Here is a 16,547-nt window from a genome sequence, read left to right on the forward strand (position 1 = left end):
GGCACGGGGAAGCTCAGGCCAGCGCTCCTCTGGATACTGAGCACGGGGCAGCTCAGGCCAGCGCTCTTCTGGATACCGAGCAGGGGGCAGGCTGGGCCCGGCGGGAGCTCGAGCACCAGCGTCTGTCCCCTCCGGCGGCCTGCGCCTAACTGAGTGCTGGGGGTGGGTCTTTATACTTCCTGTCCCACCCCTTAACTTCTGGGGGGCGGGGACTGGCAGCGGTGGCTCCACCCACCTCAGCATCTGTTCTGGTTCTTCCCATTCAGGCTCGGCGGGGAGCCAGGGCGCCTCGTTACACTGCCAAAAATGCCACTGCAGTAGTTGGCATCAAGATAGTCTCTTGTTACAGTGCAGAAGAAGTTGATACTGCCTCTCCCAGCATTGGGCCTGATGGTGCCCCTTGTGGCATGGAGTCGACTGTGCCAACTTAGGCATGGATTTGGAGGAGGAGTGCTTAGGTTTCAGATGCTCTCTACTCAATTCCTTCTCAACCCTCTTACCAGACTTAAGAGGGTGGAGATCTTCCTCTGGTTTCCTCTCTAGAAGCTTTGTATTTCTTCCTCAGTATGGACAAGGAAGCATGGTACTGTGATTCCACTAATTCTGGAGATGTGCTTCTTTTTGAAGCTGCAGTACTCAGCACTGACTCAGACTGGCACAGCTCGATGGTGGCCTGAGTGCTGCATCCATTAGCAAGAATTTCAGCGTAGCCTCCCTAGCCTTCATCTCCCTGCAAATCTGGCATCAGTCCTTCATGTGAGCCTCTCCCAACCATTTCAGGCAGCAACTATGCAGTTTGCTCACCAGCATAGGCCTGGAGCAAGAAGCATATGGCTTGAAACCTGGTAATAATAATTGGAGATATACCAATCTCCTAGAACTGGAAGGGACCTTGAAAGGTCATCGAGTCCAGCCCACTGCCTTCACTAGCAGGACCAATTTTTGCCCCAGATCCCTAAGTGGCCCCCTCAAGGATTGAACTCACAACCCTGGGTTTAGCAGGCCAATGCTCAAACCTGGTGACCAGGAATACTTTGGTACTGAGACTAGAAAAAAAAACAAAAACAAATGGGGAAACAAGAAGTCTGAAAAACCTTTTTTTAAAATAACAGAACTAAAACTTACTAACTATCCTAACAACACTAGGAACTAAACTAAACTAAATATATGAGTATGCCATGCTGAGAGAAGAACTGTCCTGGTGTAGAACAGAGTTCCAATAACCATCATGGGTGGTAAGAAGGAACTGAGGACGACTGGGGAGGATCTCCCCTTTATACCTGCACGCAGTGGTACACAGCAGCAGGGGAGGCTCAAGCCACCCAACCACTGAAGGAAAAAGTTTCTGATGGTCGTTCACTGAGTGCACATACACGATAGTGGAATGCACTAGTGCAATCATTCAAAGAGGAACAGTGACTTGCCTGGAAGTACACTGTCCTTACCCAGTATTGTACTGGCTGCAGGCAAAGTCTGGCAAGTGGTGTCATATGCAGAGGTGTCCTAATAACCTCAGGAACATGCAAACCATTGTGTATGGTCTTGTTCTTATGTCATATAAAAGCTCCTGAAGGGACCTAAATCTACCCTCCAGCAGAGTTGCTCATGCTAACCATGAGTCCAATAGGGATCCTATGAACTCTATCATCTAGAATACCGTGAAACACAATTTTTCTAAGTTCACCAGGAACCTTAACTGAGAGAACAGAGCGTGGACTCAATTTAGGGCTGTCTTTATTTTAATCCTGGGACTTGCTCCTGATCAGCCAACCCTTCTATGTACAAATGGACATGAAATTGCTGTTTCCTTAGATGTGCCACTACCAATGCTGGGAACTTGTTGAAAAGTCTCAGTGCCATGGAGAGTCTGAAAGGCAGAACCCTGTATTGATTACCTGAAGAACGTCCTGTGTGCCATGCAGTGTGGCAGGCAGTGTTGAAGTACATGTCATACAAGTCAAGAACTGCTAACCAGTCTTGAGTCTGGAGCAATGGAACAAAGGAGGCAAGCACTACCATCCTGAATTTGAGGCAATATAAGTATTTGTTGAGTAGCCTCAGGACTAGGACAGGACAAAGACCCCATCTTTTCTTTGGAAGAAGAATATATAGTTTGTAAAAAGGCTCCCATAAAAAGGATCTCTGAAGGGGGATAGGGAAGGAGGTGGTAAAGGAACTGGATGGTATAGCCAGGGGTGATGATATTCAGCACCCATTTGTTGGTGGTAATGTCTGAGTATGCCTGATGGAATGAGGTGAGGAGGCTTCTGAAAGAGGTGCTCCATAGACTGACTCTGCTGTAGCTCTCAATCTGTCAAATCTGATGGTGTGTGAGCAAAGTGCTGTGCATTGCTGAAACTGAGGAAGACTGATGTCCTCAAGTGTATCTCTGCTGCTTTTGAATCCTGTGGCACCTTATAGACTAACAGACATTTAGGAGCATGAGCTTTTGTGGGTGAATATCCACTTCGTCGGATGCATGTAGTGGAAATTTCCAGGGGCAGGTATATATATGCAAGCAAGAAGCAAGCTAGAGATAACAAGGTTAGTTTAATCAGGGAGAATGAGGTCCTGTTCTAGCAGTTGAGGTGTGAAAACCAAGGGAGGAGAAACTGGTTTTGTAGTTGGCAAGCCATTCACAGTCTTTGTTTAATCCTGAGCTGATGGTGTCAAATTTGCAGATGAACTGAAGCTCAGCAGTTTCTCTTTGAAGTCTGGTCCTGATGTTTTTTTGCTGCAGTATGACCACCTTAAGATCTGATATTGTGTGGCCAGGGAGGTTGAAGTGTTCTCCTACAGGTTTTTGTATATTGCCATTTCTAAAATCTGATTTCTGTCCATTTATCCTTTTCCATAGAGACTGTCAAGTTTGGCCGATGTACATAGCAGAGGGGCATTGCTGGCATATGATGGTGTATATTACATTGGTGGATGTGCAGACAGACAGAGACCAACACCTACAAGATCTCCACCAAGTATTCTCAAAACTACAATACCCGCACGAGGAAATAAGGAAACAGATCAACAGAGCCAGACATGTACCCAGAAGCCTCCTACTGCAAGACAAACCCAAGAAAGAAACCAATAGGACTCCATTGGCCATCACATACAGTCACCAGCTAAAACCCCTCCAACGCATCATCAGGGATCTACAACCCATCCTGGACAATGATCCCACACTTTCACAGGCCTTGGGTGGCAGGCCAGTCCTGGCCTACAGACAACCTGCCAACCTGAAGCATATTCTCACCAGTAACTGCACACCGCACCATAGTAACTCTAGCTCAGGAACCAATCCATGCAACAAACCTTGATGCCAACTCTACCCACATATCTACACCAGCGACACCATCACAGGACCTAACCAGATCAGCCACACCATCACCGGTTCATTCACTTGCACCTGTAGGAGAACACTTCAGCCTCCCTGGCCACACAATATCAGATCTTAAGGTGGACATACTGCAGCAAAAAAACATCAGGACCAGACTTCAAAGAGAAACTGCTGAGCTTCAGTTCATCTGCAAATTTGACACCATCAGCTCAGGATTAAACAAAGACTGTGAATGGCTTGCCAACTACAAAACCAGTTTCTCCTCCGTTGGTTTTTACACCTGAACTGCTAGAACAGGGCCTCATTTTCTCTGATTGAACTAACCTTGTTATCTCTAGCTTGCTTCTTGCTTGCATATATATACCTGCCTCTGGAAATTTCCACTACATGCGTCCGATGAAGCGGGTATTCACTCATGAAAGCTCATGCTCCTAAACAAAGTCTGTTAGTCTATAAGGTGCCAAAGGATTCTTTGCTGCTTTTACAGATCCAGACTAACACGGCTACCCCTCTGATACTCTGCTGCTTTTTACAGTGGTATTCTGGCTGACTACAGTAGGGCAACATAAGTTGTATTTGCTGGTGCTGTAGCTGATGGTACGAATTTTGCAGTACACTGGAGATGTGCAAATCCAAGCGAACATAGAATTACCTTGAAGTCCTTGAGTAAGTGTAAGATACTGTTGGTTTTCTTGCTAAAAAGCCTCTAAGAACATAAGATCGATCATACTGGGTCAGATCAAAGGTCCATCTAGCCCAGTATCCTGTTTTCCAACAGGAGCCAATGCCAGGTGCCCCAAAGGGAATGAACAGAAGAGGTAATCATCAACTGATCCATTTCCTGTCACCCATCCCCAGCCTCTGGCAAACAGAGGCTAGGAACACTATCCCTCCCATCCTGGCTAACAGACATCGATGGACCTATCCTCCATGAATTTATCTAGTTCTTTTTTGAACCCTGTTATAGTCTTGGCCTTCACAACATCCTCTGGCAAGGAGTTCCACAGGTTGACTAACTGTGCATTGTGGGAAGAAATACTTCCTTTTGTTTGTTTTAAACCTGCTGCTTATTAATTTCATTTGGTGACCCCTAGTTCTTGTGTTATGAGAAGGAGTAAATAACACTTCCTTATTTACTTTCTCCACACGAGTCATGATTTTATAGACCTCAATCATATCTTCCCTTGGTAGCCTCTTTTCCAAGCTGAAAAGTCCTAGTCTTATTAATCTCTCCTCATATCCCTAATCATTTTTGTTGCCCTTTTCTGAACCTTTTTCAACTCCAATACATCTTTTTTGAGATGAGATGATCACATCTGCATGCAGTATTCAAGATATGGGCATACCATGGATTTATATAGAGGCAATATGATATTTTCGGTCTTATCATCTATCCCTTTCTAAATGATTCCCGACATTGTTTGCTTTTTTGATTGCCGCTGCAATGTTTTCAGAGAACTATCGACAATGACTCGAAGACCTCTTTCTTGAGTGGTAACTACTAATTTAGACCCCATCACTTTATATGTACAGTTGGGATTGCTTTACTCCAATCTGTTGCAGCTATTTCCCTGGGCCTCTTCCTACCAGGCCCATTTTATCTCCAGCCCTATCTCACGGCCAGCATCCTCAGATTTGTTGCTATCTCCAAGCCAGAATGAAGCACCTTTCTTCATTTGTCTGGTCCTACCCAGGAACTGACCTGCTAAGACCCTGCAGCTCCTTTTATCTGAGCATACTGGACTCTGACTGGCTGCTTCCATGAGGCCTCTCTAGGCAGGCCTGAAGCGCCCACCTTCGCTGCTCCTTTCCTGTCACTTTGCTGTTTCCTGGGACATGGTTTAGTATGACTGTGTGGCCTCCTGTAGGGAGCCACAAAAGCTAAGTACACCATGTCACAGTGCCTTAGAGCAGTTTAGCTTATTTCCCTTTCCATACAGGAACAGCTATAGTACTATAAAGCACCTCTATACTACATCCACATTGGAGATGGGGGCTGCATTGCTTTAACTATTCTGGTATAGTTGAAGCAATACAACTTGTGAATAGGTCTCCCTATGTGTGAGATAGACTAATGATTGCCACTTGCAATTTTTCTTAATTCATTGGAGCTGTAGTCTGCAGTCTCCAGCCTTCAAGTTGCAGATTCTTGGTCATGGTTTGTACTTCTGGGGTCAGAGTGTGAACAGAAGTACTTTAACCCGGAAAGTACTCAAACCTGGTATATTTTCTTGATATGCTTTGCCATTAGTGCTGTAGTGGCGAGTGCCTACCACAGAGCTCTTGCTGGGTCTAACAGTCCCTCATTTATGGCTGATTCAGAGGCTTATAAAATATCAAACAGATATCTCATTGATTGCTTCAAGAGATGGAGCTTCAGTCTTGGTTCTTTCAATTTTTGAGTATGAATGCAGGAGAGGCAAACCAAGCAACTGCATAGCATTCACCCACGCATAACTTGTCTGTAAGAAGAATTAGTCTATCACAGGATGAACAAGACTTGAAGACTGCAGATTTTCAGTCTGCAATCTTGAGGTCCTTATACGGGGGGAGGGGGAAGGATGGAAGGGGGATCTGGACAAGGGTGGTCTCATTGAAGAAATCTGAACCAGACAGAGGCTTATTCTGTCCAAGATGTTAAAACTAAAGGACTGAAGGCTGTTATGAAAATTTTCAGAAGTTAAACAAAAATAGCTCATGATAGAGAGCCCGCAGGTGGTACACCACAAGGTTCTTTCTCACTGTTGTAGGCAGTAAGATGGAACTGAGGGAGGGACAGTCACTTTGCCCTTTATGTCCTCGCACAGTAACCAGGGCCATCTGTGGCCTCAACATACACTGCTAGCCAAAAAAATCTGATCTTCCCTGCATGAAGTATATGCATACCTACAGTGGGATTCACACATATCAAAAGAACACACAGTTACTGGTGCGAGTGATTAGCCAATGTTTGGGGTCCTACCATTTGTTTCCATTAGGATGAGAAGCTGATGATAGAGTCAGGTGTTCCTTTGATGCAATCTCATTTATTTATAAATCCTGTTTTCCTGAACACAATAGGAATCAAACAACAGGAGACAGGTTTTTTGCTCACAGTTCCAAACCTCTTTCCAGTCAGCACTCTGTCCAAAAAGCTCTCTCAGAACATTTCCAGTGCTTTTCTTAATGACTCATTGGTTTTTCTGCATCTATCTCTGTCTGCTTCTGGCAGCTTCTCATTCCCAGACACAGCTTCACCAAACAAAGCAACCATCATGCTCACCAGCTTCAACAAGGTTTGTGACTGCCTATATGCTTAAGACATGCTTGCTGGGAACCATCCAACCTTCAGCCTGGGAATAACTAAGAAAATCACTGTTTTCTTCATTGAGAACTGAATGCACAGAGGTTTGCTTGGTTTCACTCTGATGTACTATTTTCCAATAGAAAATAGGTGTAGTGGCTAAGTGGTTAAGGCACTTGACTAGAATCTTGAAGCTCATGGATTAAAGTCTTGCTCAATCTCATACTGAAAGGCACCTCCAGTTCATTCAGCTGCAAAATGTGTACCTGATCCATCCAGTTAGGGCTGTCAGACATGATGTTGGCTGCATCGCCCCCTTGTATACTGTTGGCTATGACATTGACATTCCTGAACCACATCAGCCTATCGAGCCATTGACTCGGGAATATTTGACTATTTTCCAAAGCATACTGACAGGGGGGAAAACCTTTATTGCTCAAAAGCTAAAAAAACATTTTTATATCTACTTTAAAAGAAACATTTATCTTTGTTTTCTTTTCTGGTTTAGGAAAGATAATTTCCTGTCTTCAAGAGTTAAGTGCAGCTCAGCCTCTCATCCCAGTCTTCCTGCACCTCTTCCTTTGGGAAGTTAGGGCAATATTAAAACTGATGTTGTTGTCACTATAGATGCTCACTCGTGCATGATACAACCCCAAGAGCACAATAACAACTGTTTGCATTTCTGAGGCACTTTTGTATGCATTCAAGTATCTCAGAAGCCCTTGTACTTTCCTCTTCATGGTCAGCATTATTTTCAGCTTCTTTTGGTTGCCAGTTATACAAAAAGCCTCTTCAGGTATTTCCCATCTTCCTTTGTGCACCATTCCCCCAGATGTTGCCATTCAGGCCCTGATTCAGCAAAGTGTTTAAGCACATCATTAACAAAGATTGTGGGTAACTTCATCCCTATTCAGAAAAGCACTTAAGGATGAAGTCACATTTAGTTCAAAAGGATTTAAGCACATACTTAACTGTTTTCCTGAACTGGGTCATAGAATGATAAGATCATAGGACTGTAAGGGACCTTGAGGGGTCCAACCTAAATTTAAGCCCATTTTTTCTTGTCCTGGCCTCAGTGATAAGGAGAACATTTTATCACCTCTGCTTTATAACAACCATTTATGTACTTGAAGATTGTTATCATGTCCCCTTTTAGTCTTCTCTTCTCCAGATTAAACAAACACAATTTTTTCAATTTTTCTTCATAGGTCATGTTATCTAGACCTTTAATCATTTTTGTTTCTTTCCTCTGGACTTTCTCCAGTGTCTCCACATATTTCCTGAAATGTGGTGCCCAGAACTGGACACAATACTGCAGTTGAGGCCTTATCAGCATAGAGTAGAGCAGAAGAATTACTTCTTGTGTCATGCTTACCACACTCCTGCTAATACATTCAAGGAACGATGTTTGCTTTTTTTGCAACAGTCTTACACTGTTGTCTCATATTTATCTTGTAAGCAATGATGACCCCCAGATCCCTTTCCACAGCACTCCTTCCTAGGCAGTCCATTCTCATTTTGTATGTGTGCAACTGATTGTTCCTTCCTAAGGGAGTACTTTGCATTCCTCTTTATTGAATTTAATCCTATTTACTTCAGACCATTTCTCCATTTTTTCCAGATCATTTTGAATTTTAATCTTATCATCCAAAACACCTGCAACCCCTCTCAATTTGGTATTGTCTGCAAACTTTTTTTTTGCAAGTCTTACACTGTTGTCTCATATTTATCTTGTAAGCTAAACTTACTAAACCACTACCACTACTTTATTAGTGTACTCTCTATGCCATTAGCTAAATCACTGATTAAGATATTGATGAGAAACAGAACCAGGACCAATCCCTGTGGGACCCCACCTGATATGTCCTTCCAGCTTGACCGTGAACCACTGATAACTACTCTCTGGAAACAGTTTCCCAACCAGTTATGCACCCACCTTATAGTAGCTCCATCTAGGTTGCATTTCCCTAGTTGTTTATGAGAAGGTCATGAGAGACAGCATCAAAAGGCTTACTAAAGTCAAGATATACATCATCTACTGCTTTCCTACATCCACAAGGATTGTTACCCTGTCAAAGAAAGCTATTAGCTTGGTTTGACACGATCTGTTTTTGACAAATCCGTGCTCATTGTTACTTACCTTATCATTCTCTAGGCAATTGTAAATTGATTGCTTACTTATCTGTGCCATTATCTTTCCAGGTACTGAAGTTAAGGTGACTGGTCTGTCATTCCCCAGGTTGTCCTTATTTCCCTTTGTATACATTGGCACTATATTTTCCATGATTTTTTGAAGATAATCGCTAATACACCACTACCTCGATATAATGCCACCTGATATAACACAAATTTGGATATAACGCGGTAAAGCAGTCCTACGGGGGCTGGGGGGAGGGGCTGCACACTCCAGTGGATCAAAGCAAGTTCAATATAACACGGTTTCACCTATAACGCAGTAAGATTTTTTGGCTCCCAAGGACAGTGTTATATCGAGGTAGAGGTGTAACTCAAATATCTCTTCAGTTAGCTCCTTGAGTATTCTAGAATGTACTTCATCAGATCCTGGCTACTTGAAGACATCTAACTTGTCTAAGTAATTTTAACTTGTTCTTTGCCTATTTTAGCCTCTGATCCTACCCCATTTTCACTGGCGTTCACTATGTTAGAAGTCCAATCGCAAATAAACTTTTTGGAGAAAACTGAAACACGAAAAAGTTATTGTTATTGTCTCCCCCTGCCATTGAGTAACAGGCCTATCTTGTCCTTGGTATTCTGCTTGCTTGTAATGTATTTGTAGAATGTCTTCTTGTTACCCTTTATGTCTCTAGCTAGTTTAATCTCATTTCATGCCTGGGCCTTTCTAATTTTATCCCTACATGCTTGTGCTGTTTATATTGATCCTTTGTAATTTGACCTAGTTTCCCCTTCTTGTAGGATTCCTTTTTGAGTTTCAGATAATTTAAGATCTCCTGGTTAAGCCAGTGTGGTCTCTTATGTGACAACTTCTCTCCATCTGAAGCTATTAGAGGCCTTGCACAGGCTTATTTTCTAGCTGCACATTTGTCTTGCCCATTTCCGACTGCTGCTCTTGAACTCAGCAGTTTCTGATACTTCAGTTAATTGTTATAGAAACTGAATGTGTTTATTTGAAGTATCTAGATGTGCCATTCTCACACTAAACTTTTGGTGATAGCTATTTTTTGTTCTATTCTCTTGAGGAGCACCATGACTTTGAGTGTTTTGACCAGCCAAAATAAATGTTTTAATAACTCCTGTGGATAGAGGGAATCAAACAGCTGACTCAATATCAGGTCAGACTCCCTCCCTACATTCCTTAAAAGTGTTCTTGAAGACGCCCAGCTAATTGGTGGCAGACACATTTTTTAACTATAAGAGTTAACTGATTTATTTAGGGTATTCCAATATTTCAACTTTTTTTAGTACTCTGGAGAGCCCCAAATATTAGTTGTTCTACCCCACAACTTCTTTGGAAGAATAATTTTTTCAAAATGAAACAAAAGGCAGAAAGAGCTCTGAAATTTGTTTTTTTCCCAGCTTGGGACACATTTAAATGTCAAAATGTACAAGATAGTTGTGATCACAATGGCATAAAATTCTTTTAGGGAAATGTTAAATATCTCTGTCCAAGGACCCAGACATAATTTAATCAAAGCTCAAAAGAATGATTTATAAGTGCTGCTTTTTTTCAAATAAATTGTAGATGATACCTTCCTTTTATCCTATAATTAGAATTTAAAAAAGCTTTAGTCTGGAAATCTTCAGTTTTTTCTCTAACCTGTTTTCATCACTTGTTTTTGTTGTGCAGGAGTAAGATGACATCAATAAGAGTTAAGTCAAGGATTCCCAGTGATACTAGACCTTTGCCTGCAACATTTTCTTCAGCATAAGGTGTCTCAATGACTTCTCTTGATAAACACATATACTAACTGCACTACTCAGATACAAGGCACTTGATGTGGTCATTTTCTGTTAATTTTCATCCTGGTATTTCCAAAGACCACTTATGAGAAGGAAAAAAATAGGAACTATTTCCTATCATATTGAAACCTTTAGTTTTGAGGATCGTGCTTCCCTGGCCCCCTGGCCTCCCCTGAAGCCAGGGCCAGGACTGGGCTGCAGCTGGGCAGGGGGAACATGGATGGGGCAAGGGCGCTGAGGCTGGGGCCGCAGCTGAGGGTGGGTCTAGGGCCGGAGCCTCGCCAGGGGCCAAGGCTGGGGTGCAAGAAGAGACACAGGCGGGCTTGTGGTCGGGTGTAGCTCCGCTCCCATCCCTGGGCTGGAAATGGAGACGTGGCCAGGCCTGCAGCTGGGTTTGTCTCTGCTTCCTCCCCAGCCAGGGGTTGAGGGTGGGGCTGGAATGGCAGCTGAGCCCGCGTCCAGGTGCGGAGCCGCACCAAGGCTGGGGACGGGGTCAGACACAGGGCTGAGAATGGGGGATGTGGCTGGGGGTGGGATCAGAGAAAAACTTGGGGCAGGGCTGGGTGGCGCTCCTGGCCCACCCTCCAGGGGGGCTGGCCCCGCCCACCACAATTCCCCAAATGCTCTTCTGCACCCCCCTAGGGGGCGTGCCCCACAATTTGGGGACCTCTGCTCTAGTGGCTGCCTGTAACATACTGTACAGTCAAACTAGCCAGAAGAATGGATACCTGCAGCCATATTTAAGTATTTATATCTAACTCAGAGTGAGGAACACAAATTATTATGGTAATTCTAGCATCTCTCCAATCCACTATGATCCTTCTTAGATCACGAGGGAAAGAGTGTTTGATGATCTCAGCCAAGCACATAAACAAACAGCTGGGCTCCTTTCAAAACTCTCATATAATATGGCACAAATCAGCATTATCACTTTTTACAGAGTAACAACTTTAACTCTGCACAAGACCTGGACTACATTAGAAAACTTTTTTAAGGCTAAGCTTTAGGACTGATCTGGAAGTTTGTACAATGACTGCCCATGCTATGTCTACTGTTAGTCAATGCTCCGAGTCACTCACTTTCCTGAGAACTACATTTCTTACACAAAAAAGACCATACTTTGATATTTTGATGTATGCATCACAAAACTGCCAGTTGCTGAATTCATTATCAAAATGCCTCATGACAAGTGTGAGAGGAGATAGTTCAGACATTTTTCCTCCAACCTTTGTATTCTTTGAATTCACATTCTTCCACATGTGATGAAATGCAAACAAGAAGTTGATATTGTCCTACCTGATCTGCTTGCCCTCTCGAACATCATACAAAGAAAAGAAGACATCTGTGTCCTCCCCAATAGTATTATAGGTGAAGCTCTTTAGACTGACGAAGAAGTGGTGGGACACTGGCATACGGCAAGCTTCCCCATGCCGCTGACGAATTGTATCCACCTGATATTTAAAAATCAAAAACAAGTATTATTTTCTTCACAAATAAGGGGCACATAACTCACATGGCAGAGTCATAACTCAGTTCTTCCTTCTCCCTGGAGTAGAAGTTCAGCCTCATGAATTAGGTGCTACATCAGAGACATATGGCAGACGTGTTTTCAGTTTTTCTAGTTTTAACTTATATATTTGTTTTTCATTGCAGTGGTTTTGGAAACAGAGATAAGATGATGTGTGGTGTTACCAATCTGAAATCAATTTATCTAACCATCAAACAGACTACATCAATTCTATTTCTCAGCCAGCGCTCCTGATTCTAGAAAATACAATTCTTCTTGTTGAGTCACACTGTTAGCAGGTATTAGAATTCTGAAAAAAATGCTTCAGAAACTGCTTCTTGCTGACTTTTTATAATAGTTGTAGCTCATTAACCACCCTGGAGATGAGAGATGTGGAACTGGCTATGTGAGATTAGGGGGAAGGAGGGATTTGGGGTCTAAAATAGTGAGGAAACTTTCCTCTGTTAGGAAAGTCTAGGAACAATTTAGAGAGAAAGCTTAGGCTGGGGGGTGTGTGGGCATATCTTTTATTTTTGATATTTGAGTAACCAAAAGAGCCAAATCCCAAGAAGGGTGTACATTTGGGCCTAATACCAGTTACATCATTTATACCAGTGGAAAGCATGTGTAAAATACTACCATTCTAATTTGACAGTGTTTTATTTCTATTTTGCACTGGTGTAAATAAAAACGCTATGTGCAGGTCAACAATCAATTTGAGCCAATTCTGTTCAGAATGAGCTGGGAATGTATTTCTGTACAGGGACAATGTTAAGATTTTAGTTTTCAAATTTGCCCTATCTTTGAAGATACAATCTAAATGTAAAAATTCTCTAAATTTTACAATAAATCAAGGTATAACAGAGTACATTCACAACCTACAATACCTGTTAGAAGCCCCAGTCATTTAAAGCTGGAAATTTTGGGAACTACCAATCCGATTCCAGAGATTTTGTGACGAAGCAGAAACTAGGTGACAGTAAGGCTAATTAAAAGGCAGCTTTTCAGGGGAAACAGTGTGGGGATGGAGAGGAGAGAGACCTAGATAGGTAGTTGTTACTTGTGGGTGACTCCATGGCAGAAGCCCTGGTAAGAGCAGCAGCTTGAGTTAAGGAAAAGGAGGCTCAGACATAGGCTAGAGAGGGACCCAGGGAAAGGATGAATGATGCTTTGAGATCTTTGAATGAAAGGCTCTATATAAGTATCAGTCAGTCAGCAATTTGCATTATTTCTTTACATTCAGATACATTATCACAGACTTCATGGAAAAAAAAGACATAATGCCAGGGTTTTGTAGCAATCTTACCTGTGTTGTGCTTTGCTGGACACTGTGCCTACTTGATAAATGCTGTGGAGGAAAAAAGAATAAAAATAGAAATTGTTTATTATATGAGAAACATTTGTATTCACTTTATACAGTATTGGACCACTATTTTTAAAAATTAATTTTCAACCCTAAAATTCTCCTGCCTGTACTCTCTTCTCTCTATATATTCCTCTAACTGTTACTGTGTCCTTTATCATAAATATACTAGATATTTCTGAGATCAGAACAAACTGATTTTTCAGTTTATTTTCATAATTCAGAATGATTTTCTTTTATTTGTGTTATTCATTCAGACATACACCAATACCACTAGCTTTTCTGACAATCTTTTTAAACTTAATTGAGATAATTTAAGGGTGGTGTTGCCTTAACTTTGAACGTAAAAGGCTCTTACAGACCTGATAGCATTTAAAATTGTCTTTGTATTTCATTTGATACTTTCCATGTTCAAATTTTGCACAGATCTGAACTGTGTGATACAAAATGAAATGCCAGTAAACATTTGAAGACATTTTCACTAATCTCAAATAGTCAACACCTGTACAAAAACATTTGTAGTAAGAGCAACATCTCTGAAATTGTAACTCACAGGATGATCCTGTTTTTTCATGCTAAAGAGTAACATTATAATCAGAAAATGGACTGCAAGTCTCTAACTGTGCTTGTTTAATTACAGAGGAGAGATTTAAATATTAATCTAAATCTAAATTGATGTTTGAGAGTTTTGTTTTTTTAATGTCTTGTTAATGATTTTGCCATGCCTCATTATGTACATTCATTTAAACTTTAGTATTTAAAAAATGAAATATCTTGTCAACATGATCAACAGAATAGATTATGTCCTTCCCCTCTCTTAATATCCTACCCCTTTCAGACACGTCTAAGACCTTGTTCTGACAAACCTGAACACACTACCTAGCAAAACCTGCATGATTTGTTGTCAAAATGGCAGCGGTTGCAGGAACAGAAATTCAACAAACCAAGAGCCTCAGCAACATCATCTCCTGACCACAGCATTCTTATGAGTCTTGCAGTCAGAAAAAATGAATAAAAACAGAGGAAAAAGGCCATTTTATTTATGGAATTGAAAGATAGTCTATACAAAAGAATAAGCTTTACAAGGGACTGAAATTAAATAATACAATTGGAGATCAATTAATTTGCATTTTAACAGTAGTGGGCCACTGTATTGATGATCTGATAGGACACAGCAATGACCTACAAAAAAGTGGAAATGAGTAAGCCACTGCTGCATGACTCAGATGCACTAAGAGGCACAAGAGGTTAAATCCATAAAGAGATTTAGGCACCTAAGTGTCTGCTGGTAAAGTCCCTTAAACCTGCCACTGGGCACGTGCACAGCAATCTCAGTCCTGTGCCTAGTTGGGATCCTCAGACTAGGCATTCTCTCTCCTATCTTGCTTGCAGGGCCTGATCTGGCAGGCATTCTCAGAGGTCACCTAACAGATCAGATCCCACACAAAACTTATCTAGAGGAGGAAGTGATGATGGTGATGTTGCTTCCACCTTACAACATTTGGCCCTATGGTTAAAGCACTTCCCATGGACATGGGAGACTTGGGCTCAACCGCCCCCTCCCCCCCAGCCCGGATAGTCTAGGCTGGGTCTCTCTCCAACTCTCCCATAGAAGCCATTCTACTTTGTATAAATAATTAAATATTTATTGGGTCAGAGAAAGAGCCGGAATGATTCTCTAACCCAGTGGCTAGGGCATTCACCCAGTACGTGAGAGACCTAAGTTTGAGTCCTTCTTCCAATCCTGTCCCATCTTCTTTTTGCAAGAAAGGAGTTAGGTGCCTCGCTCCAGGAGAAGGTTCATGGCTGTGAATCTCAAACGAAAATAGGCATTTCCCTCAGACCTGGACTTAGGCATGTAACTTCCTTTGAGGGGCAGGGTTTAGGTCATACCAGGGCTTAAGTCTTCAGCGTTTCATATTAGTTAGTTTAGACAGTTCCCCACTCAACTTGCTGGCATTTGTGATCCCATTCTTAGGTACTTAACTCTCCGCAGGAGTTATACAGGGTACCTGGTTCAGTGTTATAAATTCCATTAGATGACAGGGAGTCTAAAATGTAGGCACTGCAATGCTTAGACTAAGTCCTATTTTAGGATCTAGTCCAAGGCCTTTTGTCTTCTTTAACCACAAGAGAATTGCAGCAATAGCTTACTAATGCACACCCACTCCTATTTCTGACTCATCATAGCTTACTACTACATTATAATGACTAATAGGGCTATTAAGAATATGGCTTATTAATCTTATACTTCATTATTTTTGAACACCCTTCCTAAAGTTTTGTGGTTTTTTTTATGCAATGTATCCATCAACCGTGAAAAATGATCGTTTCAATCCTCATGTTGAATATACTTATTGTTTATTTTTCTAGCCCACTCTCTCTTTTAAAAAGTTGTTCCCTGAACTGTTTGCATCCTCTTCCCCTCCCTCCACTCCATCCCTATCCCCAGAAGTAGGGAACAGGTGTTCTCAGTGAGTTTCAATGATGAGGTCTCAATGTGCCTATAGAGAGTTTGGTGTACGACTATGGATTCATCAAAAAAGCCCAAACAGCACATTACATTTGCATTTGAACTAACACTATTCCTACAGATAAACTAAAAATATTTTGTACTCAGCTCTGAAAACAGTCTCTCCCCTCCATTACCGTCACAGATCACCACAGTACACAGATGACATGCAAAAAATGGCATGAAATGGAAGATGGCTAGAATTTGGCACATGATATCTGAGTCTCACTTCTATAAAACATTTTTAATCTTATCTTGTGGCTGTGATGGAGGCAAAGATGAGTTTTTTCCCTTCCCTCAGGGCATCTACAAAGCCCCAATCAGTAGTGTTCTAGGTAATGAGCATCCACACTGTGTCTACTTGCATGCAAAGGCAAAATGCTTCAAATTGTGGGGAATTTTTAATGTATACATGCTATTTTCATTTTTATTATATATTTACAAATATTTTTTAGAAAGCTTAGAGAGGTTTCCAGTTCTGTATAACAGCTGTATAAAAGCTGCCATGCTCAACTCTGTTTGAGCTCCCTATGTATCTTGTTGTTTTGACATCAAATGCTATGTTCATTGCAAGTCTATTTCTAGTTTCTCTCTACTTCAAAACTTCCT

General features: G+C 41.8%; 1 protein-coding gene across 9 annotated transcripts in view; it reads right to left on the minus strand.

Moving 5' to 3' along the window:
- DOCK3 (dedicator of cytokinesis 3) overlaps nt 1–16,547 on the minus strand; it is a 612,097-nt gene that overhangs the window by 317,471 nt on the left and 278,079 nt on the right. For all 9 annotated transcript variants that reach the window (XM_030569027.1, XM_030569026.1, XM_030569028.1 and 6 more), the window contains exons 8-9: nt 13,370–13,411; nt 11,853–12,007 (exon numbers count right to left, since the gene is read on the minus strand). In XM_030569027.1, coding sequence (XP_030424887.1) covers nt 11,853–12,007; nt 13,370–13,411 — 197 coding nt within the window. The remainder of the gene's footprint in view (nt 1–11,852; nt 12,008–13,369; nt 13,412–16,547) is intronic.

The sequence above is a fragment of the Gopherus evgoodei genome, chromosome 7, assembly GCF_007399415.2.
Source record: "Gopherus evgoodei ecotype Sinaloan lineage chromosome 7, rGopEvg1_v1.p, whole genome shotgun sequence".
NCBI lineage: Eukaryota > Metazoa > Chordata > Testudines > Testudinidae > Gopherus > Gopherus evgoodei.